Genomic DNA, 27,966 nt, shown 5'->3' with positions numbered 1-27,966 from the left:
TGCTACAGCGTGGACCCACAGGGAAACCAAAAAACATGTGTGACTTGCTTTCTTGCGAGACTCATTCTGTTGTATGTCACAGTATCTCTGAGGCATGCCTGAAGTCGTCATCACCAATCTCAGCAAATCGGAGGGTCTGGTTTCCTGTTCAACTCCTGCTGCCTTCCTTTGTCCCACCTCTTTACCTTTGTTAACTAAAATTCATTCTAGTAACTTTTCTCAGGCCCCCAACAGATACTAAAATAAACTGAGAAGCTCTGATGTTAGGGCGGTATTCTGTAAATATGAAGCCACAGGATCAGATTAATAAATAACCCTCTGAGCAAAGGAGAAGAGCAAAGGCTGGAGAGAAAGGAAGAGAGTGCAGGGTCTCGAGAGAGATGGAAAGTCTGCAAGTTAACCAGCACCACTTAAAACCACTGTAAGGAAAAAAATAAAACCACTGTCAATCTATGCTTGGGGAGGAGTTTCACCACAGAAGATCACAGGCTCAGATTTAATAACATGGACACAGAAAACCAGCATCACCAACTGATCTTTCATTCTGGGGGCATTCTATTATGATAAACCTTCAAAAATTCCTCAAATACTTATTTTTCAACAATTTTTGGTAAAATATACCCCCAAATTTCAAGAAGATTGGTTTTAGGGTCACAAGAAACAGTCATTCATACAGAATAGGAGATAGAACATCCTTAATTCTACACTCATACTCAACCTATTCATTTCAAAAAAGGACCGAGTCCTGAGTAAGTCCACTACTCCTCCTACCGAAATACCAACTTGTGCAAGAACTGCTATAAAAAGAAGGCAAATACTACCTGAAATAGAAACATTCTCTTCTTAGTAATAAAGTTCCTAATGATGTAGTACATAATAACCCATACCTCCTTAATGAGAGACAAATACCATTACTAGAAAAACCCATTGGGCTTGCCATAAAGCCAATCTCCCAAGGATGGGAACCACAATGGTTCTTCCATCTACAGCATAAGTACTTTGTACTTAGGTGCTCTTAATAAATATTTCTTAAACATCAGTTTGAAGTCCATTAGACTATAAACTTTTCATTGTAAATAGGTAATGAGTGGTAAGAGGCAATATATTAAAAGCTACAATGGTACTTTAAAGAGAACATACATCCTCATGTGCAAGAAATCCACTTGGCTTTTCACTGTTGCTGGGAATGCTGGAGAGCGAGTGATGGCATCACAGTGTCACGTGTTCCAAGGTGGGATGGGGGCAGGGAAGCTGCGTGGAGGGTTGGTCCCCACAACCTAGGTGTCATTCCTATTTCCCCGGCCTTGGTGTCCTCATTTTATTTTTTAGGCCGCTCTGTGTGGCATGGGGATCTTGGTTCCCTGATGAGCAATTGAACTCAAGCCCCCTGAGAACTCAAGCCCCCTGTGTCGGGAGCATGGAGTCTTAACCACTGCATTGCCATGGAAGTCCTAGTGGCCCATCTTAGACGGTGAGCTCTACTTCGGGTTGTTTACTCAGGTTCTTTGTACCCCTAAGATATTTGATGTTATTAGTGCTACCCTTATTGCAGAACTGATTCTCAACATGTTGTTTTCATGTTTCTTACAACTCCACTATCTCCAATCAACAGTGAACCTGGGTTTCTTGCATTGCAGGCAGATTTCTTTACTGTCGGAGCTACCACGGGAGCTCGTACAAATTAAAAAAATTGCATATGAATTTTTATGACTTGGATTTTATAAGTGCTCAAAATATATAACACTGACACTCCTCTTGAACCTTAAAGTCTCCAATGTCCTCACATTTACACTCAGAAAAGGAAAGCTGCCTTACATATATACTTATTAAAACTTATTAATGCATATTTAATTGTATCACAAAAATGACACAAGGGAAAGGGATAGAAGGATTAAGCAAATTAATTAATTAGGTACAAAGTTCTCAGTCTCAAAAACTGAATTCTCAAAAGTTTAAGTGTTTGTCACCTGTGTTACTACAAGTCCAAAATGACTGGTTTTCTAAAAGAATGGTGGGTAAGAAGTAGAGGGAATTACTTATGAATTAACCAGGGATTCTTTAGATATCATTATAAACTGCCAGTCACCATGATTTCAATGATATTCAGACTTTTAAAACTATTTCATTAAAAAAAAATAGAGAAACTAGCCCTTATCTAAAAGACTTTATGAGAATTAAGGAACTTACACACTTATGGCTGAGTGTTCAATAATATACTCCCAGTGGAATGGTCTCTAAAAATATCTATAATTAAAACTGAACAGTGAAAAAAAATGAATGACTTACTCCCTTGCTGGCAAGTTAGTGAAGGATTCATTTGGTGAATCAGGAGTGCTTGGGGCTTGCAAAATACAGTTAGGTTTTCTGGTGGATGGGGCATCTCTTTCTTGCTCAGAGTGGATTACATTTAAGGTCTCTGTTCCATCTTCTTGCTCCATCATGCCTCCCAGATTTGGCTGTGGTTCTGGACTCTTTAAAATCAGATCATCTTCGCTTATAGAAACTGTGAGGTCACTGCTGCTGCTCAAACTCTCCTCCTCCTGCTCTTCCTGGCTTTTTCTGAAGGGCTCCTGTGACTGTGGGTCCCCGCAAGGAAGGTGATCTGTAAAGGGGACATGAGCAGATGGCCGATCACTGACTTCAGGGAGCTGGGAGAGGTAAAATACTCTACCTCCCAGAGCAGAACTACTCATCAGCTAGGAACACGCAGAAATGATCCACAGGTAACTGTGGTGTTTTTAAAAGCCCATTAAAAATATTTTTAAAATATCACAGTGGGTTTAAAAATCAGAGAATCTGCTTACAAAGGTACTTCTATGGACATATTTAAGAACGCATTAGAATGAAATTCATTGGCACAGTCACTACTTTTGGGACAGATACGACAAGACAGTATTCTGTATTTTTAACACCCATCACCACCCAGAAAAACTAAATACTGACAAAAATCAGCAAACCATCTTAGCCTCTCACCCCACCTGAGGAAGCTTCCCCAGCAGGGGGCTTCTCTTGAGGACACTCATTTTCAGATGCACAGGATTCTGAGTCTGACAGCGGAGAGACTGGCGGTCTGGCTCTTTCTTCCTTGACTTCAATATGCTCCAGTGTCAGTATTTCTCCCTCTGATCTCTCTGATCTCCTGGAACTGTCATACTTTAAATCAGTGGTTCTGTTCTCTGGACTTAATCTCTCCCCTAACGGGGAATGGAGTTCGGCCGACTTTTTGCTTTCAGATAAATTACTCTTGCCCTGACGTGCGTTGCTTTCTATCTCGAAGCAATGAGTTTGTTCCTCCTCAGACAATGCGCTGGCTGTGACTGGCGTTTTCTCACCAATCTGAAGAGATGTCTTTCCATCTATTTTGTCAGACTTATTTAAGCACGGTGTGTCACCAGGAGTTTGTACTACATGGCTGTCTGTCACATCACTGCTCTGGGCTGTCTGCCAGTGTGAATGTGGGTCAGGAATTGAAAAGTTCTTTGTGGGTTGGGGAGATTTCTGCTCTGTAGTGAAATCTCCAATGCCTGAGAAAGCTGACATTTGGCGGCCCATAAAGATGGTTGCTGGTTGATACAATCCTCTTGACATGGCTGTCCCTGAGTTAATTTCTGCCAGCATTACAACCTGCAGCCCCAAACAACATAAGTAAGAGTTAAACATGCTGTCTGTAAACAATGAGGTTATTTAGGTTGTTTTCAGGAACAAAATGAGGTAAGGAAGAATGACCAATGAAATCAACACCTACCATGTTTTAGAAAACTCATTGTGTTTTGTTGTTGTTCAGTCACTATAGTCAAAGCTATGGTTCCCCCAGTAGTCATATACGGATGTGAGAGTTGGACCATAAAAAAGGTTTCTAAGCATTAATAATGAAATATCAGAAAAGGAAATTAACTATCCCATTCATAACTACATAAAAATACCTAGGAATAAACATAATGAAGGAAGTGAAAGATTTCATGTTGAAAACTATAAAACTTTAATGAAAAAAACTGGGAAAGACACAAATAAGTGGAAAGATAGTCTGTGCTCATGGATCAGAAGAATTAAGAGGGCCATACTCCCCAAAGCAATCTACAGATTCAATGTAATCCTTATCAAAACTCCAGCGGAATTTTTCACAGAATCAGAGCAATCTTAAAATTTCTGTGAAAACACAAAAGACCCAAATAGCCAAAGCAATCTTGAGAAAGAAGAGCAAAGCTAGCGGCATCATGCGGTTTTATTTTGAAATATATTACAAAGCTACAGTAATTAAAACAGTATGGTACTGCCATAAAAAGACAGACACATAGATCAATGGAAATGAACAGAGACCACAGAAATAAACCCATACATATGGTCATTAATTTACAACAAAGTAGCCAAGAATATACAATGGAAAAAGGACAGTCTCATCAATAAATGGTATTGAGAAAACGAGACAGCCACATGAAAAAAAATGAACCGAGATCATTAGCTAATACCACACAAAAATTAACTCAAAATGAATTAAAGACTTGAATGTTTTACAAAAACATAAAACTTTTAGAAGAAAACACAGGTGGTAAGCTCTTTAATGTAAGTCCATGGCAATGATTTTTGAATCTGACACCAAAAGCAGAAACAAACAAGAGAGACTACTTCAAACTAAAAAGCTTCTGAACAGCAAGGGAAACCATCAACAAAAAGGAAAACTATCGAATGGGAGGGAATATTTGCAAATGATATATTGATGAAAGTGAAAGTCACTCAGTCATGTCTGACGCTTTGCAATTCCTTGGACTATACAGTTCGTGGACTTCTCCAGGCCAGAATACTGGAGTGGGTAGCCATTGTCTTCTCTAGAGGATCTTCCTAACCCAGGGATAGAACCCAGGTCTCCTGCATTGCAGGTGGATTCTTTACCAGTGGAACCACCAGGAAGTCTTGATATATCGATAAGGGGCCAATATCCAAAATGTATAAAGAACTCATACAACTCAAGAGCAAAGAAAATGGGCAGAAAAGTCTGAATAGACATTTTTCCAAAGAAGACATACAAATGGCCAACAAGCATAGGAAAACGTTCAACTTCACTAATAATGAGGGAAAAGGAAATGAAAACCACAGTTAGATATCACCTTACACATGTTAAAATGGCTATTACTAAAAACAAGAAATAGCAAGTATTAGTGAGGATGCGGAGAAAAGGAAACCCCTGTGTACTGTTGGTGGGAATGTAACTGGTACAGCTACTATGAAAACAGTATGGAGATACCTCAAAAGGTAAAACTAGAACTACCATATGATCTAGCAATTCCAATAAAACAAAGGCACTAACTTGAAAAGATATCTGCACCCCCACGTACACTGCAACATTATTCACAATAGCCAAGATATGGAAGCAATCTAAGAGTCCAATAATGGTTGAATGGGTAAAGAAGTGATACAAATATAAAATGGCATATTATTCAGCTATAAAAAAGGAAATCCTGTCATTTGCAACAATGTGAATAAACTTTGAGGCATTATGCTAAGTGAAATAAGTCATACAAATACTGTATAAAATCTCTTATGTGCATGCACGCTCAGTTGCTAAGTTGCATCTGACTCTTTACAACCCTATGGATTGTAGCCTGTCAGGCTCCTCTGTCCATGGGATTCTCCAGACAAGAATACTGGAGTGGGTTGCCATGCCTTCCTCCAGGGGATCTTCTCGACCCAGGGATCAAACCTGCATCTCCTGCATGACAGGGGGATGTTTTTTTTTTTTACCACTGAGCCACCTGGAAAGCCCAATCTCTCTTACATTTGGATTAAAAAAACAAAAACAAATACAAATACAAACCAAGTTCACAGAGACAGAGAACAGACTAATGGTTGCCAGAGGTGGATGAGTGGGGAATAAAAGAAATGGTGAAAAATTTTTTTCGTTTAAATAAACTGAAAGTATATGGAGAAACTTATAGCAAAGTAAATGAATATAACTGAAAAGACTTATTAGTGAACAGAAGGTAACTTTTAAAACCAGGAGTTCGTCTTTACTGAGGGAAGGGGGAAAGGCCACACTGATGGAGACAGCAGCAAATTTAGAATTACTGTAACAATGTCTCAGCTAATAATCACCAACTACAGTTTTTAAAGCAGGTGGATCTTGACCATTATTGCACTTTGAAATATATATTTATGTTATTCTGCATGTTTTGCAGAATGTGGTGGTAATCTTTATTTTTCTTATTATTTTTCCCCACAGATAAGGAAATTAGTATCATGATGAATGCAGAACAGAAAAATGGAGCTGTCAGACCTAATTTCCATCTTTTCACACAGTACTATTACTGCTCTTAGTTTCTATGTAAACAAGTCCTTAAGTCACAGTGAGACTTCCCAAAATCCCTTAATAAAAATTTACATATAACAATCCTGAAGAAATTCTTCCACTTTATTATGTGTCAGACTGCACTGTGTCCTTCCCTAAATTATGATATTTAAGTCCTAACCTCCAATGTGACTGTATGTGGAGATAGGATTTCAAAGGAGATAATAAAGGTTAAATGAGGTCTATCAATCCAGGAGACTGCTGTGCTTAGAAGAGGAACAGACCAGAGATCTGTTTCTCTCCACACACATGCACAGAGAAAAGGACACACAAGGACAGAGAGAGAAGACAGTCTGCAACTCAGAGCTTGCACCAGAAACCATCCCAGCTGGCACCTAGATCTCAGATGTACAGCCTCTGACAAAATAGATTTGCTGTTCAAGCTACCCAGTCTGGGCTGTTTTGTTATGGCAGTCCAGGCAGACTGAGACTCCATGACAATGTAATTTTTAACTTTTCATTTTGCCACTGGGGTCGATGAGAGACTCAACCAAATTTTCACAACTGTAGCCAAAAGGAGACGTTTCAGGTCACTAAATCCAATAGAGGTTGGAACCACCAAAATTTCAAAATGGGTCCATTAAATTCAGGCTTCAAAGGTACATCTTGTAAGTTTTTTGGTACTGTCATCACGCTAAAATCATCTAATATGTGTTGTTACCACCAGGTGGCTTTCCTTTCCGTTTCCTAATTGGGAGGTACCTCTGGCCCCACTACCACAGGTAAGGGGTGTGACATCAGAACTCCTCAGTATGGCCAGCCCAGGGGAGCAGGAAGATGGCTGACCATGGTGACAGAAAGATCAGTGGACAGGTGCCAAGCACTTACCAGGTGTCAAGCCAACTCCTATCGGTTACTTTTTGAACCCTTGCAACAACCGTTTTTGTTATACCCACTCCAGGAAGACTTAGCAAGGGCAGACAATTTGCTCTTGGTCACAGGATTCAAACCCAGATACAAGGACTCCATAGCCCATCCGTTATGCCACAACACTCAAAACTGAGTTAAACTCAAACTGGGTTACATAATAACACAAGAATTCCTCATAATGAACCTGAAGTGTATGTCTAATTTCTCATTCTACTTCAACCTGTACAGAATCCCATTTCACCTGATCCAGCTGGACTATTCCAGCAGCAAGGGAGACCATCTCAGTTTCTCCTATGCTTAGGTGAAAATGTGGCATCTAAATGGATAACTGAATTATTTTGCACCATGTGACGAGGCTGCTTTTATTCGACTAGGGATTTCTCCTAACTTTTGAAGAGCATTTCACCCAGACTACCTTAGAAGGCAGTGGCAGCAAGATGGCTAATAAGATGGACATGGTCTGAGTTTGAACTTGGGCTCCTGCAAGCAGAGCAATCTTTGGCAAGTCAGCCAACTTCTCTGAGCCTTCCTCTAAAATGAGGGTAACAATAGTATCTACTTCCAGAACTGTCAACAGGATTAAATGAGTTGATAAATATAAAGTGCTTACTGCAGGCCTTGACAAAATAGATGTGCAGTGACTGCTCCCTGTTCTTACTATTAGGATTAGAATCGGAAATAACAACCTGCACAGCCATTTTCTAAGTGACCCTGGCAGGGAATTTTCCAATAGTGGGAGTGGAACTCCTCAACCAGCCTGCAGCCCTGTGATGAAATTCTCTTGTCCTTTACATTCTTCAGCCCTGGAAGAGTATAATTTTTCTGTGAAGTACCCAGTTCACTTCTGCTTTTAGGGGCATATATTTTATAGTGTAATAGTTTGGAAACTTCAGAAACCCCACCTCAAAGTTGATGCTCTCATTCACAAATGCCATCTCCACCTCTCCTGGGTACATATGTTTTGATGAGTTTTTAGGTACATGTCCTAGTTACTGCTGATACATAATAAAACTGGGCAAGGAGAAGAACATGCCCAGAGACCAATGGTATTAGAGTCTACCCCAAAGTAAAAAATGACAATGTATAATAGAGCAGGATGACTATACGATAGTAAAATTTGTGAGGATTCAAGCTAGGACCTGAACTTTGTCTTTCCTGTTAATTAACAACGAGCGTTTACTAAGTGGATTAATACTAGAAACAAGCGTGGGGGATGAACAGACCAATCACTACTGAAGAGAACACATGACCGACTCTGAAGAGCAGTCACTGGATGCACAGACACACTGGGTGCCTTATTATAAAACCAAGCCAAAGTTCTACCCTAAAAAACAGACAACTACTATCTGATCATTTTCCTTAGTAGAGCATCCAAGTTACTGCTTTTGGTTGAAAGGTGCACAACCACTTTTTAAAGATATCCTTCTGTAACTCAGAATTATCACGAATTTGAAAGCTCCTTTCCCCTTCATTGGTGTTTTCCATCTCAATGGCCACCCCAACTCAGGGTTCCTGGTTCATTCCTTGCATCTGAACAAAGCCTGGTTTCCCCACTCCATGAGCTCCTTCCCCCAGGGCACCTGCCAGCCCCGCCTTCCTCTACCTCTGATGGAACTGCTCTGCACCCCAGTGCTTCCTCCACCTGCCCCACTGCGCACGTGCACACACACTGATTCGGGGGTGGCGTGGGATCTCAATCACTGAGCCTGGGCTGGAGTTCCACGATGATCCTTTCCAAGCTCATCTTCTCCCACTTCCTCTAAGAACACTGGCCCTTAGCCAGGCTGACAGCTACCCACCAGGATTTCAGCTTCCACTCCCTCATTCACAATACTTCCAGAATGGAGAATGTCTATCACATCCCTGGGGACTGGAACCTGCCCCACCCTTCACGTCAGCTCACATGCCACCTCCTCTCCAGGCCGCAGAGGACACACTGCAGAGGAAATAAACCCTTTTTCTCCATCGAGCTGGCCCTCAGCACACACTACCCCGGGCCTGGGAAAAAGCAGCACTTTGCAGGGAACACCTGGAAGGCAAGCATTGTGGCATTCCTAGAGGGACCTGCTGTGGCTTCTCAAACAGAGCACTCACTCAACAACGATCCACTGAATTCAACTCAGGTCAGTCCCTGGAGACCAGTGCTCTGGGCACAGAGACTAACTCATATGGTGCTGAAAGAAGAGGTGCACAGGTTTCCAATGAAAGATAAAACACACCCCCAAATGATAAGGAATTGTTCTAGTTTAGTATTTAGTAAGTATTAACTACTTTGGAAACAATGACAGACTTTTATTTTTTTGGACTCCAAAATCACTGCAGATGGTGACTGCAGCCATGAAATTAGAAGACGCTTGCTCCTTGGAAGAAAAGTTATGACCAGCCTAGACAGCATATTAAAAAGCAGAGATATTATTTTGCCAACAAAGGTCTCTCTAGTCAAAGATATCGTTTTTCCAGTAGTCATGTATGGATGTGAGAGCTGGACTATAAAGAAAGCAGAACACTGAAGAATTGATGCTTCTGAACTGTGGTGCTGGAGAAGACTCTTGAGAGTCCCTTGGACTGCATGGAGATCCAACCAGTTGGTCTTAAAGGAAATCATCCCTGAATATTCATATGAAGAACTGAAGCTGAAGCTGAAATTCTAATACTTTGGCTACCTGATGTGAAGAACTGACTCATCTGAATAGACCCTGATGCTGGGAAAGACTGATGGCAGGAGGAGAAGGGGACGACAGAGGATGAGATGTTTGGATGGCATCACCGACTCAATGGACATGAGCTTGAGTAGGCTCCAGGAGTTGGTGATGGACAGGGAAGCCTGGCATGCTGTAGTCCATGGCGTCGCAAAGAGTCAGACACGACTGAGCGACTGAACTGAACTAACTGAACTACTGTGGGATTTTGCTGTAATGTCTTTACCTTTTAATTGATGGAACATCAATGGGAAATTGAAAAAGGAAACCTGTAAATGTCTCAAAGTGTTACCTAATTGATTCTTACATACCGCCAACAGTCAAAGCTTTTAAGGAGGTAACACTTTCCAGTAAAAAGGAATCACTTCTAATTATTCTATATAACATGTTAGGGTGTTGGCTGCTATATGTCTCTTGCCCTAATGTTAAATATGACTGAAAAGGAAACTGTATAACTATATGTAAGGTAAGGAATCAGTAGTACAAATAGAAAAAAAATAGCCTCCCATTTTGCTTAAGTACCATCGACACCGCCATACTAACACTGTGATTATCAGGAGCAGCACAGAAAGAACAAACTGGATTACAGATTTAAAACCATGTCAATTATTTCACGACAAAATGTCAAACAGAAAGACTGTCTGAATGGCTCAGAAGTCTATCATATCACACCACATTTGATGTACATCTAATGGCAGAGAAGTCATTTATCATTAGAGGCCTTTTCATATAGGTCAAGGTTACTGGGGCTTGGTGTTTTGTATCTTACAGTTTAAAGAATGTTCTAAATTCTAGGTTTTTTAACTTTTTAATCTTTGGGAAGGAAAACTAAAACTTTCTATAAACTCAGATTAATGCCTGCTAATGCACGGAAGAAAAAGAAAAACTAAAACCTTGCTCCTACTATAAAAACAAAATAGTGTGGCCTCTGTTTCTTTTCTGATAAGAGTCTTAAATACCAAACAGTTAACTGCATAATAACATTTACTGGCAGCCAGGCAGCCTGCTTAGCAGATATATAAAGCAGGTAAAAGGAGAAAAAGTTAATTTCTTGGCTGAATGATTCCATCGGTAGCTATAGGGCAAACCTGAAAGTCTTTTAGTAAAGTAGCAGTTGATTCTTCTATCAATCTGTAGCACACATACTCTTCCAAGGAAAGCATTAAATATGAAAATCATATCCCGTTATCATCTGTTTCCAGCTTTCAGCCCAGGAAGCTTTTCTTAATGAATGCTGCAGCCTAAGGAGCAAGCACGCTGTTGGCTTCTCTGAATAATGGAGTGATGCTCCCGGTTTTGCTTATTACAATATCGACTTGCTGAGGGGGTTTCACACATAGTCACAAGTGACTACTCTTGCCAGCATGCTCCAAGTTATTACAAGATGTTTTTAGACATTTCATCTAAAAGAGCTTTACTGCTTTTAGTGAAGAAAACATCTATGGTCTTGAACAGAATCATTTATATGGAGATAGGGAGGAGGATTAGAAGCCTGCATTATGGCAGATACATAGCAGAATTTATTTAAGTATTCCTTGCCATTCTTTTTTGTCTGCTGCTGAGATATGCAATCCTTTCCTTCCACTTTATCTATGAAAAGGTTAAAATGTACAAAATTATGTATACAAAGAAAAGCAGCAAAATGCCCATTTTGTTTACCGCTCATTTAAAACATTTTTGGAATGAAGAAAAAAGCAGCTACAAAGCATTATAGAAACACAATTTCATCCGCTAACAACACTGAGGTTTTCTTTGGGATCTATCTCTTTTGCAGCCACGGTGACTGCCTTTCAGCAAGTTTAATTGAATTATACACTAAAGCAATACTCTATAAGCAAATGCTTTTAAATAATCACTTAAGAGTGTAATCAAAAAAATCTTTATAATAAGATGATTATATTTTAAAAAGTATCTTAAAAGAAGAACACTCCAAAAATCCTCTGTTAACAGAAAGTTTCTCATTTTAAATTACTACCTTTTCTTTGTCTTCATCTTTCAGTTCACCTTTTCTCCCCAGGCTATCTTTTGGGAATAGCTGCATCTTCTTAATTTGAGTCTCAAATTCAATCTAAAAATAAACAAAGTTTGATTTTGTGGAGGATAGTATTACAACCAACACCTGTCTATATTTTTCAGTCTTTACAACATAAAAGGAACAGTGAAGAGACAGTAGAAGCTGATATAGCTGAGAAATTCAGGGTATCTTAGAAACCACACAACTTCACAAACAACACATATCAAGAGCTGAATTCTGAAAAATGTTATGTATTTTAAATAAAATAACATTGATGGAAGTTTTACTTAGCCTTTCATTAATTCAGGAAATAAAACCTTGATGATATTAAGCTATCATGAAAATCCAGTTATTTTATCATGAAAGTAACACATTAGATGTTCTCTGAAAAGTTCTATACTTAAAAAGAGAAAAAAGAAAGCAATCCTACTGATTTCTTATCTGAATGATATCTACATAGTATCACAGCCAGGGAGTGCATTATTTGCTATACCATCAGCTGGAAACACATGCCATTTCTTAGGGATACACGTGCACTGTGGACATCTGTGATCAGCACTGCAGGCATCAGGTTTGTTCCGGCCCTAATAACTTAAAGATGTCAGCATCACTGTCACGCTCTAACTGATGAAAGTAACTCCATTATGAAGTGATTTTTCCTTAAAAGCAAGGCATAAAAAGCACTTTGATTCATATGTTAGTAATTAAAGCCTTAAAAAGTCCTTGACTCTGGTCATCACAGATAATTTTCCATCACAGAACATTTTCCAAATGAGGCAGTGATGCTTTGCAATTAGAAACACACCTATGAGATAATAAAATTAGAAAATTGTTTTCTCAGTTCTCAGTCTAAATACAAAATGGGCCCAAGTTTGTTTGTTTTGACACTCAAAAACTGAGCAGATAATAATAACCAAAATTGACTTGTCTCCCTCAAAATATCTTAAAAGGTATTACATGATGCCCCATTTTTAGTAACAAGTTAAGCAGGGACTTCGTATTTCTCTACCACAGTGCTATTAACACAATAGATGGCAGTAATGATATAAAGAGAAACCTAATTAAATCAAAGTTTCATAAGGCCAGTAAAAATGACAAAATAAGCCAAGAAAAGATAAAGAAATAAGGCAATTAAGAACATACAATTTACTTCTCTCTGTTCTATATCTACTCTTTTGAACTCAACAGATATTTGATTTTTAATACCAAGAGCTTTAAGCAGGCATCCTCTACAAATGCCAAAAGAAAATATCTTTAAAAAGAGATGAGGGGTGGTTTACAAAATAAACACCCAAAAATAAAAAGGTTTATTAAATAATAAGTCTTAAGCAAAAACTCTTTCTTCCTATGGCTTACAAATGTTTTCTTATGCTCAAGGATTTCAGGGGGAGGAGACACAGGACCAGATGGGGACTTGCTCCCCGACCGTGCAGGCCTTCCCTGAACCCTGACATGCCAGCCCCGTGCCTGGCACTTGAATGCAGGAGGCTAAAGTGGAGGCTAGCAATGCTCCTCATATGACCCTGGAAGCTTTCTGGGTGCTCCTAGGTTCCAGCACCCCTGTCTCTGTGCTGAAGGCTCCTCAGCCCCTGGGGAGGCTGCTCTGCCCACAGGAGCACATGGGTAATGAAACCCCACCCTCTGTACCCCTCCCCCATCAGCCCTAAACCAGTGATGCTTAGCAGCCTGGAGATGCGTCTCCCAGATGCTCTGAACCACTCGGTGGGGTGTCCCTGTGGGATAAATCTCCATGTGCCAACTGGAGCTGACTTAACACCCCGTTTCGGTCACCTGTCCTTGCTTGTCTCAGCTACCCACCTGCAGCATCCTTGCACTCCCCATGCAAGCCACTTACAGCCAGACCCTGTCTTAGGATCAGCTTCAGAGAAAAGCCAAACAGACAGACCAAAGGGCACCTGAGGAAAAATGCTCCAAATGACAAGCTGCCAAGGTGGGGAGTTGGGGTGGAGGGGGAGGATGAAGGGGGCAGGAAGGGGAGCGGGGGGGCATGTCTTCACAGCACCGCTGATTCTCTGGTTTACATTTATGAACTGAGCCTTAAGCACTCTACCTGAATACTGAGAGGGGAAAACCTGAACGGCTGTAGTTAAGACTATTAGTTGAGCACAGCCAGCCTCCAGATCTTGGTTTCTAAGTAACCCTCTGCACTCAAAGTGGTACAGAGCTGCACTGTGAGCTGTACTCAGAGCTCCTCAGATAAGAGCCTAATTCCACATCTGAGGTAGGGAGGTAGAAGGTAAACCTGGAATATCCTGTCAAAAGGACACGAAAATGTGAACAGCAAAAGAATAATTACAGTAACTGATAATGTAATGATGAAATAAAAATTCACAAGCCCACAGTGAATTGTGGGAGGGAGAAGGAGGAGGAAAGGAAGGTCTTCAAGAAATGCCAGCTAACAAAGGTATTGATAGAAGATAAGAAATTAGAAACATTTCACAATTTCCACTATAACTGATTCAGGCATCATTAATGGATCCTAAAACCACTAGGCAAAAGGCTGCTGAGGAACAAGGTATTTCCAAGATGCCAAGCCACCACTCCACAGATTATTTACTAATTTTCAAAGGGGAGAAAGGTACCTTATGGTGGAGAGACCCAGAAACTACTGTATTAACCAAGACATCAAACTCAGCCTCGCTCAAGCAGGACCACCCGACATCACAGCTCATGTACCCCCTGACTGCATACCTCCTGACGGGTGTATATAACTTCAGCCATGGCTATTTAAATTTAACTAACACCAAAACTCAGTCCTCAGTGTCCCAAGGTACATTTTAAGTGCTCAACAACCGCATGTGGCTAGTGGCAACCGTATGAGACAGCATCTGCAGAGAGGAAGTTCCCCTCGCCACAAAGCCCTACTGGGAGGTCTAGTCTCGGCTGAATTTCTAGGTCACAGGAAGGCAGGGAGCACTACACAAGTCACATGGCACCACAAAGAGATGACACGTCAAACTCAGAATGTAAGTCACTCTACAAACAACTGGCCTGCCTTCTTCAAAAAGCCAGTATCATTTGGAAAAAACAAACAAGAAAGGAAGAGTGGTAGGAGACCAAATTAGATTAATAGATTAAAAAAGACACAATAACAAATGTAACATGTGGACCTTGGTTGGCTCCTGGTCTGGAAAACCAAACTTTTGAAGGGAACTGCAGAAACTAAAATATCAACTGAATATCAAATATTATAGAATCATTAGTAATCTTCTTAGATGTGATAATGGTATGATTATGGAGGAGACTGTCCTTGTTTGGGGGAAATTCACACTCAAATATTTAGGGGAGAAATGTCATGGCTTCTGCAGCTTACTTTCAATGGCTCAGGAATAAATACACATACACAGACACAGGCCAAGCAAATATAGCAAAATATTTGTAACTGTTGTAAATATTTATATTTATAACTGGGTAGATCACAAGATGTCAGTCCATTTGGGTTGCTATAGTAAAATAGCACTGGTTGGGTGGCTCATAAACAACTGGAATTCTTTATGAGTTGTGGAGGCTGGAAGCCAAGATCAAGGTGGCCTTCTGGAGAGAGCCACCATCCTGGTTCGGAGCTACCATCTTCTCACTGTGTCCTCACAGGTGGAAGGGGCCGGGAGTGCCCTGGAGACTCTGTTATGAGGCACTAATCCCATTCACGAGAGCCCCACCCTTGTGACTTAAGCACCTCACAAAGACCCCACCCACTAATAAAACACTTTTGTGGGGTTAGGATTTTAACATGTGAATTTGGGCAGGGGGACACAAATGTTCAGACCATAGCATGAATGTTTATTATAATAATTCTTTTCCTGTGTACTTAAACTTCTATTAATACAAGGCTAGGGGGAAAGTTTGAGAGGGGAAAAAAAAGAAGGGAGTGCTGAAGCCAACTTCTCCTGTAACCAGTAAGCAGGTCAGTTAAGTCAGGTAAAAGCCCTGAGCAGCACAAATGGTGAGAAATGAGGCCTCGCCCTCCACACTTGGCACGGTTTGTCAAGCAGCCCAAGGGAGTGGGAAGCCAGGGTGAGAGAGGGCAGGGACGGGGAGGCTATTCTGACTCTCAGAGTCGATGGACATGAGGACCAAGTCCTTGGACCAGTTCTCCCCCTCAGTTTCCTTCTGACACCTGGCCTGCCCAGAACAGAGGGGCCCACGCCAGAGAAAAAGAACCCGCTGAAGTAGGAACCAGTCTCTGCAAAATATCCTGATGATGCCAAGAGGCACCAGGTACCAGGTGAGGGGCCAGGTATGGCTAGTGGCCATGCCTATTTAAGTTAACCGCTTGTGCAGTATAACAAATTACAGACATTCCAGTTACTCACAAAGCAGAAATCTGAGAACATGCAATTTCAACTTGTCTAATCAAAATGTGACCATATGGTAATTAATTCCCAGAAAAAACTGACAGTTAATCTTCTGGATAAACAACCTAACATTAGTGACTGTCACAGATCTGAAACATTGCTCACCATTCCCAATCTTAGCAAAAAAGGACAAAAAAACCCAAAAACATAAACAAAAAACAGTACAAAACACCACCTTCAGTTGTTGCACCTTCTCTAAACTTGCGGTAATGTCAGTTTGGATCCGTTCGAACTGTTTTAAACATTCTTGGTTTCGAATACGAGCCTTCTTTTCTGATTCACATATTTCCTTCAGGTATTTCTTTAGTTTTGTATACTTCAGCTTAGCTCTAGAAAAGTAAAAGCAGATTTTTAAACAATGGAGTTACACTTGGAGAAATCTAAGGATTTTCTTTAACAAAATTGTTAATGAGACAGTGTATTCTAAGATATTTTACCCAATGCTGCAGCCTAAAGGACAGAATGTATATGCATCTTTAGAGAGGAAATTAATGCAACATCACTAAAGTATCAACTCTAGGCATAACTTTCCTGAGAAATGGATACAAGACCACATTACACTACTCACACATAAAGACTTACCTGGATTTCTTTCACAAAATTAAGTGTGGTGTCAACAGCAGGGTCTATGTGGCCCTGTGCAGGTGAACAGCCCATCAGCATTCTTTTATGTGACAGCTTCAAAACTACTTGCTCATATAGAAATAGAATCAAACTATACACTATAACCCATAAACATTAAAAAAATTTTAGAAATTTAAAATGCTCCAAATATCATTCAGATATTTTAAATTTTTGTTAGAAATTGCAACAATGCACTGTATTATGAAAATATTTTATAACAGCATATGGATTGTAACTCTGCTCAAATTGTGAAGAAATGTTTCAGTTCAGTTCACTCACTCAGTTGTGTCCGATTCTTTGCGACCCCATGGACTGCAGCACGCCAAGCCTCTCTGTCCATCACCAACTCTCGGAGCCTACTCAAACTCATGTCCATAAGTCCACCCAACCATCTCACCCTCTGTTGTCCCCTTCTCCTCCTGCCTTCAATATTTCTCAGCATCAGGGTCTTTTCAAATGAGTCAGTTCTTCGCATCAGGTGACCACAGTATTGGAGTTTCAGCTTCAGCATCAGTCCTTCCAATGAATATTCAGGGATGATTTCCTTTAGGACCGACTGGTTGGATCTTCATGCAGTCCAAGGGACTCTCAAGAATCTTCTCCAACACCACAATTCAAAAGCATCAACTCTTCAGCATTCTGCTTTCTTTACAGTCCAACTCTCACATCCACATATAGGACTACTGGAAAAACCACAGCTTTGACTAGACAGACCTTTGTTGGCAAAGTAGTGTTCTGCTTTTTAATATGCTGTCTAGGTTGGTCACAGCTTTTCTTCCAAGGAGCAAGTGTCTTTTAATTTCAAGACTGCAGTCACCATCTGCAGTGATTTTGGAGCCCCCCAAAATAAAGAAATGTTTGGAAACTCCAAAATGAAATACCACATAACCCTGCCTACCATTTTGTTGAAAGGTCAGCTATAATAACTATGCCTTAATCATTCACAGATTCACTATGTTTAAATTGTGATCAAAAAAGATAAGACTATAATGTGTCTAATTTTTAAGATATTTAAGCAAAATAGATTACTGAAATTACACAAATACCAAATAATGGAAATATAGTTTTTAAAATCTACTTTAATCAAATTTATTCTTAGACTTGATAGTGATTATACTAAATTGCAGTATTTACTTTAAACATTTATACATTAGAAATAAGGAATGAAAAAAAAAGTAGAAATAAGGAATGGTAACAGGACTACAACTATGGTATTTGTAACATATATTAGGGTTAAATTTTGATTGTTGTTTAGTCACTAAGTCATGTCCGACTTTTTGAGACCCCATGGACTGTAGCCTGCCAGACTCCTCTGTCCATAGGATTTTCCAGGCAAGAATACTGGAAATTTCCTTCTCCATGGTACCTTCCCAATAGAGGGATCAAACCCGGGTCTCCTGCATTGCAGATTCTTTACCATCTGAGCCAAGCAAACTGGTCTTAAAATTTTCTGCTGTCATATCTTACCTGAATATATCAGACTGATGATATTCATAAAGTTTCCTTTCCAGGTCCAATCTCTTCTTTTCGCTATAATAAAGAAATATTTTATGAATAAATTACACTGATCAGTAACAGGCAGTCAAATTTAGAACATGATCTCCTTTTTGAAAATGCCTCTCTGGTCTGAAGCGAAAAGAAAGTGAAAGTCGCTCAGTCGTGTCTGACTCTTTGTGACCCCATGGACTGTAGCCTGCCAGGTGCCTTTGTCTATGGAATTCTCCAGGCAAGAATACTCAAATGGATAGCCATTCCCTTCTCCAAGGGATCCTCCCAACCCAGGGGTCGAACCCAAGCATCCCGCATTGCAGGCAGATTCTTTATAGTTTGAACCGCCAGGGAAGTCCAAGAATACTGGAGTGGGTAGCCTAACCCTTCTCCAGAGGATCTTCCTGACCAGCTGAGCTACTAGGGAAACCCTCTCTGGTCTAAGAAGCAGAAAATGCCAGCTGCATTTGAAACTCAAGACACAAAAGAACTTAGCAGTCACGAGGGAAGTCAAAAAGCAGAAAGGACACCAGTATGAAGCAAGATGAACAAGCTTTTCGAAGTAAATGTGGAAATGCAGTGAGAAAAGCCTGGAAAGCAGGTTCATTCACTCCACAAGTATTATTTCTTGAGTGCCTTCATGAGCCAGGCTCTGCTCTAGTCCTGGGGATTGACTTGGTGAATGAGCCAACTAAGGCTCCTATCCTAAGGCAGTGACATTCAAGAGTTAAGGACAGACAACACATAAGATAAACATGTAAAATACAACATGGCCAGCATCTCTGAGAGCTATGAGGATTCTGTCAGGTCTAGACACGAGGCTACCCTAAATCCATCCTGGACTGCAGGATGGGGACTCATTCTGCTTTCCACCAGACGGGCCTGGGCAGGGCCTCATGGCTGAGTCAGGAAGGGGTCTCTGAGAAGCAGACCTGCCTCACTCACGTTTAGGGGAGACCAAGTCCCTGACACCACGACTGTAATTTGGGGGCATATCCTTGTATAACCTGGAAACACCATCATGACTGGTCACTGACTGCCATTCCCAGGATCTACGCCACACAGGCTTCTGAGCTTGTGATGAGTGCTGGCAGGAAGCTGGAGGACAGAGCGGGCATGCCCACCTGCACACCCGGCCTGGTGAAAAGCAGGGGAAACTGGGCAGCAGAAATGCTGGCAGTGGCCAAAACCCAGTGGCTGGAGGGGACAACCGCTGGACAGGAAGCCATTTCAGCCTCAAAAAGAGCCCTGGGGAGGTTCAACCGCAGACTCTGCTCAATGACCACCAGAGTAACAGCTTCAACTGAAGCCATGCTGCTAATTTAAGCTAACATTAACTAAGGCTGAAAAAGAAATCATATAATGTCTTTTAAAAAGAAAAAAAGACTGAATCAAAGACAAGGATTCCGGCAAAGGAAGGGCTCAGTGGCTTCCTGTGGGAAAGGGCTGAGGCACGGTCACTTGGGAGCCCTTGATTGCTAGTTTCTATTTTCCTTCAGTCATTTTTTTCCCTTAAAACCCCCAAAGGTTATACTGTTAGCTTTATTATAAGTAAATTTCTCTGCTCAGTGTAATCTAGAATGAAAACCACCATTTAGCCAAAATCCTTTTAAAGGGAAAATGATGTCCAAAATCCAAACACGTAATCTCTGCTTGTGGAATACAACCCATTCCTTACCTGGGAAGTAACTATGTTTAAAAAAGAAAAAAAGTCATAGAATCACAAATTTTTAAACTAGTAGTTTCAAACAGATTTTAACTTTCTCATTACTAAGAGTGAACTTGTAATAAATATGGCAATAACGACTTCCATTTTAGAAATTTTTATTCCCCGTCTAAGATTTCACTATCAGCATGATAACAAGGAGTGGCTGACTGGACAGTGTAAGCAATCTGACACTAAATGACGAGGGCAGAAGATCCTTAAACACGGCTATGACTTTTGTCCCTGATGTCCTGCTTCAGGCCTGTGGTGCTCCTGCCAGGAAAGCGTGATCATTGTCTGTCTGCGAGGAACCATCAGACGGGCCCAGCTAGAGGGTTATCCTCTGGGATGAGAGGTGTATCCTATGAAACTGCAAGGAACACAAAAGACAGGTTAAGACAGAGGAATGAGTCCAGACTGGGAGAGGCTGGCTGCTGCTGCTAAGTCACTTCAGTCATGTCCAACTCTGTACAACCCCATAGATGGCAGCCCACCAGGCTCCTCCGTCCATGGGATTTTCCAGGCAAGAGTACTGGAGTGGGTTGCCATTGCCTTCTCCAGGAGAGGTTGGAGAGACACATTAACACAGGTTCACAGGTGGAATCCTGGACCAGGGAAAAAATGGCGTTAGGACAGCTGCTGAAATCTGATTGGGGTCTGTGGATTGGTGTATCGATGTTAGTTTCCTGACAAGAAGGGTTATATGGTAATCGTGTCAGGGGCATCACATACCTACAGTTTTCAAATGGTTCGGACAAGTCTCGTGCTTTTAGACAGGCAGAGAGACAAATAGAAAGGGGGAAAGAAAATGTAATAACATGTTAAGAGCTGAGGGATCTGGGCGAGGGGAATATTAGAGGTCTTTGTCCAATACCTGCAACTTTTCTGTAAGATTGACCTTCTTTTAAAATAATGTAAAAAATTCACCTATGACCTCACATGGAAAAGGACTACATTCTTTATGGAAATCCATCACGTCTCAAACAACCAGTTCTTTTCAATAAAGAATGTAAAACTTCCTTGTTCGTACTCTATCTTCACTACCCACAGACATCCACCGGTCACACTTCTCTACTGTAACACTTCAAAAACTGAAAAATCACAGTCAACCACCTCTTGGCCTTCTAATTCCAGACAAAATGATGCCGATTTCATTAACTCTTCCTCACAGGCTCATTTTTCTAAACCCATCCACATGGCAGCACTCCTGACACTGACTTTCCTATCTGTTCTTCTAAATCTCAGACTTAAGATATTACCCCAACAAAAAAGCCAAAGAAAGGCTTATTGGGAGGATCATCTTGCAATTTCTGCACCTTAAATCTCTATTTCAAAATCTTTAAATATCCAGCCCTGGGATATATACTCACAGGTCTCAGTTTCCATCACCTCATCCCAGACCTGGACCTTTTGAAGTTTTACACACCTGGGTGGTCCTCAAAGCATAGCCACGAGCTTTAGTTTTCTCCTTATAAGCCACTTGTAATTCTGTTTTCAGCTTTACTCAACAAATATCTTAGCATCAATTTCTAGACTATTATGGCATCGCACTCTGAATCAATACTGGCACTGAAAAAATGGGCTGGTTAATAGCCTTTCAAAGGGATGTTTTCATAGGATTCTAAGAGTTGATTCCACATTCATGCTGCTACCATGCTTGTGGCACTAGATACCTTGTAACAAATCAGTGCATTAGGCTCTTTTAGATTCAGTGACTGGCTTTCATCACAATGCTGAGAAAACACCTTATACAAAAAGGAAAAAATTCAAAATATGAAATTACATCTCTATGTGACAATAGCTAAGACAATGTGGGTTAGAAATACACCACTTATGAAGTGAACTGCCAGGAATCAGGGATGGACAGGGAGGCCTGGCATGCTGTAGTCCATGGGGTTGCAAAGAGTTGGACACAACTGAGCAACTGAACTGAACTAAACACTGCAGTGACCCACCACTAAGGGGACCGAGAAAAGGCAAGTTGTTTTTCTCTCCCATCCCCAGGACATTTCCAGACTGACAAACCAGCTGTGACTACCTGGGGTTGCAGACATCAAAATGACTCCAGTTTTAGGAGACAAAGGTCCTCATGGTCACTGGGATTGGTCAAACAGGTACAGCCAAACACTCAAATAGGATACAGACAATAATATTCATTGCTCATTGCTTTGCAAAACTAACAGCTTTCAACTTTCTTTTACTTTAAGGCTCATTGCTCTTAGTTCAGTTCAGCTGCTCAGTCACGTCTGACGCTGAGACCCCATGGACTGCAAAACAACAGGCCTCCTTAGCATCCATTTCCAACTCCAGGAGTTTACTCAAACTCATGTCCATTGAGTCAGTGATGCCATCCAACCATCTCATCCTCTGTTGTCCCCTTCTCCTCCAGCCTTCAATCTTTCCCAGCATCAGGTCTTTTCAAATGAGGCAGTTCTTCACATCAGGTGGCCAAAGTATTGGGGTTTCAGCTTCAGTATCAGTCCTTCCAATGAATAAATGATTTCCTTTAGGACTGACTGGTTGGATCTCCCTGCAGTCCAAGGGATTCTCAAGAGTCTTCTCCAACACCACAGTTCAAAAGCATCAATTCTTCAGTGCTCAGCTTTCTCGGTCCAACTCTCACATCCATACATGACTACTGGAAAAACCATAGCTTTGACTAGATGGACCTTTGTTGGCAAAGTAATGTCTCTGCTTTTTAATATGCTGTCTAGGTTGGTCAAAACTTTTCTTACGAGGAGCAAGCATCTTTTAATTTCATGGCTGCAGTCACTATCTGTAGTGATTTTGGAGCACAAAAAAATAAAGTCTGTCACTGTTTCCACTGTTTCCCCATCTATTTGCCATGAAGTGATGGGACCAGATGCCATGATCTTAGTTTTCTGAATGTTGAGTTTTAAGCCAACTCCTTCACTCTCCTCTTTCACTTTCATCAAGAGGCTCTTTAGTTCTTCTTCACTTTCTGCCATAAGGGTGGTGTCACCTGCATATGTGAGTTATTGATATTTTTCCCGGCAATCTTGATTCCAGCTTGTGCTTCATCCAGCCCAGCGTTTCTCATGATGTACTCTGCATATAAGTTAAATAAGCAGGGTGACAATATACAGCCTTGACATACTCCTTTACCAGTTTGGAACCAATCTGTTGTTCCATGTCCAGTTCTAACTGTTGCTTCCTGACCTGCATACAGATTTCTCAGGAAGCAGATCAGGTGGTTTGATATTCCCATCTCTTGAAGAATTTTCCAGTTTATTGTGGTCCACACAGTCAAAGGCTTTGGTGTAGTCAATGAAACAGATGTTTTTCTGGAACTCTCTCACTTTTTCAAAGATCCGACGGATGTTGGCAATTTGATCTCTGGTTCCTCTGCCTTTTCTAAATCCAGCTTGAACATCTGGAAGTTCACAGTTCACGTACTGTTGAAACCTGGCTTGGAGAATTTTGAGCATTACTCTACTAGTGTGTGAGATGAATGCAACTGTGCGGTAGTTTGAGCATTCTTTGGCACTGCCTTTCTTTGGGACCGGAATGAAAATCGACTTTTTCCAGTCTTGTGGCCACTGCTGAGTTTTCCAAGTTTGCTGGCATATTGAGTGTAGCACTTTTACAGCATCATCTTTTAGGATTTGAAATAGCTCAACTGGAATTCCATCACCTTCACTAGCTTTGTTCGTAGTGATGCTTCCTAAGGCCCGCTTGACTTCGCATTCCAGGATGTCTGGCTCCAGGCTGGTGATCACACCACTGCAATTATCTGGGTCATGAAGATCTTTTTTCTATAGTTCTTCTGTGTATTCCTGCCACCTCTTCTTAATGTCTTCTGCTTCTGTTAGACAAAACAGAATCTCACTGCTCTACTAGACAAAAAAAAATTCCTGGCCTTATTTTACCTCAAGGCCCCTATCTCTGGTGATGAACATGTCAGAGAAGCTGAATGACCAGCTCAAGGTCACAAAACTGTTCCTGGACTAGAATCTTGGTTCCTACACTTCTCTTGTAGTTTTCTCTGTATCCAAAGTTATTTGCCTCTGTGTTTATTACCTATGCATTAGAGTTAGTTAGGGACTTTTAAAATGAAAAATGAATACACATAGTAACAGATTTGTACTGACTCAAAAATGAAAATAACCTCCAAAGGCAGAACCATGAATAGGCTATAAAGCTTGACTCAGATTCCTTATATAATTTCAACAGCCTCACCTTGCTTAACAGTGAAAGCATTAAGTGTTAAACATAAAGTGAGTAATAATCATTGCACAATTATTATACCATAAGGACTATAAACAGCCAGGTGTTTTGAGCACAGGAAACAAGAATGATAACTCACAATTAACTTCGTCTTTTTTTTTTTTTTAATGCTACCATTCAAACTAGTAACATTTTAAAATTAGAGCCTGGGTTAAGGGGGACTTTCCTGGTGGTCCAATGGTTAAGACTCTGCACTTCCAATGCAGGGGTTGCAGGTTTGATCCCTGGTCAGGGAACTAAGATCCCACTTGCCACATGGAAAGACCAAAAAATTAAAATAAAATAAAACTAGAACATGGGTTAAGAGATACAAATAACTCAAGGCCTGGGGTAAGGAAGCCACTCTTTTAACAGAATAGAGTCAATGAGCCCTTTAAGTGTACGATGCACAGAGCAATGTTTTGTCCCTTAATTGTCAGTTGTGTGCATTTAATACCATTTTTGAAATATCACGATGCCAGTTTTCCTGACTGACCGGAAAATGGTCATTATTTAATGGTAAATGAGTGGCTACTCAGTTCTACATAACACATTCACAACTCCTGGACACTAGCTGGTTGACTTTGGATACTAGCTGGGGGACACTAGCTGGGTGACACTTCTACTCATTCAATAAACATGTATCCAGTCCCTCTGCCATTTCAGGTACTCTAACATGAACTGAAGGTTCAGCGCTATATGGTTCCTGTCCTCCTGGAATTCTCAGTGTAGGCAGGATACAAGTCACTTGACGCATTACCTAGAAGTCTCAAAGAATGTGCATAAATCAGGAATTGGTTGATTCATATTTGGCACAGGAAAGGCACTGCAAGAAGTGATTTTTCTTTTTTTAATTTGGAGGAGAGGTGAGTGGGTGGGTGAGCAGTGGTATGTCAGAAAGAAAACAGGAGGTAGAAAAGGATTAAGAGTTAAACAAAATTAATAAATAATAATAAATTAAAAGGTGAGGAAGATTAAGGAGGCCTGTTGCAGATGCTCTATAAACAATCTGACAGGAATTAAATTTAGCATAGGATGAATACAATTCCTTTTCAAATCCAGTAACTTCTACCTTTATCTTACATGTAACTATTGTCATTTCAGAATCATCATGGTGTGCAGCACCCCTCTTCAGTAAAATAACTCTGTAACTTTTAAACACTCATTAAAGGTGCTATTTATCAAGAGATCCAAAAATCTATTTTCTTTCTTGTCGACTAATGAGATTTCCAACTCCAATTAACTTAGCAGCTAAATAATAGCTTCAACAACCAATCTTTTATGTAGATATTTGTAGTAAATTGCTTTGTAATTTTCTCTCCTTACAGCGATAAAGCGGTTTTCAGTGGTTCTCATCTTTTCACGTCTTAAGCAAGGTATCACGAACCATCTGAAAGCTGGGACTTCTCCCGCTGGAAATCTGGCCCTGTAAAAGTCTCGTGCCTTTAAACGGGGCACATGTTTTTCACACACACACACACACACACACACACACACACACACACACACACACTCACTCTCTCTCTCTCTCTCTCTCTCTCTCTCTCTCCCGCCTGCGTTCCTGGGCCTGTCATCACCGAGGCAGCGCAGCTGTCAGGGCGGGATGACAACCTGAAGGGCCGGGGAGGGGGCGTGTGGAAGGAGACCAGAGAAACTCGCACGCTTTGATTGAGAGTGACAGGCAGGAGACTCCGGCTCTCACTTCTGAGCGTATCCAGGGACATTCCCGCGGGGGACCTCCCACGGGGCGGGAGGTGTCTCCGGTAAACTCCGTCCTCCGGGAGTTCGGGGGACAGGGTGGGTCTGGACTCCGGCCCATGGGAACCTTGGTCGGGGGTGGGGCTCCCGCGGACCCTCCGGCCGGGCGACTCCCCGCCCCCGCCCCAGCTAGGCCGTACCTGTCCCGCAGCCCTTGCTGGAGGTGGGCCACCCGCTCGTAGTAGTCGGGGCTCGGCAGCGCGGAGGCCCAGCGCATCCAACCGCCGCGGCCGCTTGGCTCCGCCATGGGACGGCTAGGGTCCTGGTTGTCCCAGGCGACGGCCCCAACATGCACCGCGAGCCGATACGGCGCCCCGACGCCGCGCAGGGGGCGGGGCGCGGCTCCGTGGAGGGGCGGGGCAGAGGCTAGGAGGGGCGGGGCGCGGAGCTGTGGAGGGCGGGGCACACGCCTCGGGGTCGGGACGCCATGCAGGGGCGGGGAAGACGGCCAAGAGGGGCGGGACAGACAGCCAAGAGGGGCGGGGCGCGGAGCTGTGTAGGGGCGGGACGCCCCGGAAGAGGGCGGGCCGAGTCTGCACACTGGTGGTGGAGAGGTGGGCTTGTAGCTTGGGGTCCGTGGCCTCACTGCACCTCCTCCCGCACCTCCCCGCCGGGAGACTGGGGCTTTCCTCTCCTCTTAACCGTTCGGAGTTCTCGTGGGAGAGACCCTGGCAGTCCTTCGGGCGGGGCCTTTCTCTGAAGGCCAGGTCCGAGGATGACCCCTGATCCTCGCCCCTCCATGGGTAGAGAGGATGGAGGCTGGGTTAGAGTAATCCCGTGATGGGTGTATTTTGGGGGGTGGGCATCAAACTGCTTTAATTTGACTAGGTGCATACACTCCTTCCCTCCCTTCTTCCCAGAATTTGCTGAGTGTTGGCTTCCCTAAGGGCGCAGCGGGTAAAGAATCCACCAGCATTGCAGGGATCCAGATTTGATCCCTGGGTAAGGAAAATACCCTGGAGAAAGGAATGGCTACCCCCTCCACTTTTCTTGCCTGGGAAGTCGCATGGACAGAGGAGCCTGGCACGCTATGTAGTCCATGGGGTAGCAAAGAGTCAGATGGGACTGAGTGACTCTTTTTTCACTGAATGGCGTAGTGGTTTTCCCTACTTTTCTCAATTTAAGCCTGAATTTTGCAGTAAAGAACTAATTTTCTGAGCCACAGACAGCTGCAAAGAATATAAGTGGGTGATATCCATGTGTAGAGTCATCTCTTGTATTGTCGGAAAAGGGTGTTTTCTATGATCAGAATGTTCTTTTGACAAAACCCTGTAAGCCTTTGCCTGCTTCATTTTGCACCCCAAAGTCAAACTTGCCTGTTATTCTAGATATCTCTTGACTTCCTACTTTTGCATTCCAATCCCCTGTGATGAAAGGGAAGTCTTTTTTTGGTGTTGGTTCTGGAAGGTGTTGTAGGTCTTCATAGAAGTGGTCAACTTTAGCTTCTTTGGCATCAGTGGTTCGGGCACAGACTTGGGTTACTGTGTTGTTGAATGGTTTGCCTTGGAAATGAACTGAGACCATTCTGTCATTTTTGAGGTTGCAACCAAGTACTGCATTTCCGACTGTTGTTGACTACAAGGATCAACTCTTGTTGACTACTCCATGTCTTCTAAGGAATTCTTGCCCACAGTAGTAGATATAATGGTCATTTGAATTAAATTCGTCCATTCCCGTCCATTTTAGTGTGCTGATTCCTAAGATGTCAATGTTTGCTCTTGCCATTTCCTGCTGACCACGCCCAATTTACCTTGATTCATGAACCTAACATTCTAGGTTCCTATGCAGTATTGTTCTTTACAAAATTAGGCTTTGTTTATCACCACCAGACACATCCACAACTGAGTGTTGTTTCTGCCTTGGCC

At 41.9% G+C, this 27,966-nt stretch overlaps 1 protein-coding gene across 5 annotated transcripts in view; it reads right to left on the bottom strand.

The window, feature by feature from the left end:
• KIZ (kizuna centrosomal protein) overlaps window positions 1-26,398 on the bottom strand; it is an 89,001-nt gene extending 62,603 nt beyond the window's left edge. For 2 of the 5 annotated variants that reach the window (XM_065921325.1, XM_065921328.1), the window contains exons 1-6: window positions 26,242-26,398; window positions 18,391-18,453; window positions 16,475-16,628; window positions 11,885-11,977; window positions 2,979-3,624; window positions 2,287-2,602 (exon numbers count right to left, since the gene is read on the bottom strand). In XM_065921325.1, coding sequence (XP_065777397.1) covers window positions 2,287-2,602; window positions 2,979-3,624; window positions 11,885-11,977; window positions 16,475-16,628; window positions 18,391-18,453; window positions 26,242-26,348 — 1,379 coding nt within the window. In that variant the 5' untranslated portion in view covers window positions 26,349-26,398. Of the gene's footprint in view, window positions 1-2,286; window positions 2,603-2,978; window positions 3,625-11,884; window positions 11,978-16,474; window positions 16,629-18,390; window positions 18,454-22,154; window positions 23,943-26,241 lie in introns of all 5 variants that reach the window. The other 3 variants (XM_065921329.1, XM_065921327.1, XM_065921326.1) reach the window with 3 other exon arrangements.
• Window positions 26,399-27,966: the final 1,568 nt, after the last annotated feature.

This window comes from Muntiacus reevesi, chromosome 2 (genome assembly GCF_963930625.1).
Source record: "Muntiacus reevesi chromosome 2, mMunRee1.1, whole genome shotgun sequence".
Taxonomy (NCBI): domain Eukaryota; kingdom Metazoa; phylum Chordata; class Mammalia; order Artiodactyla; family Cervidae; genus Muntiacus; species Muntiacus reevesi.
Note: the sequence above shows the minus strand (reverse complement) of the source record. Positions and strands in the feature narration are given on the sequence as shown.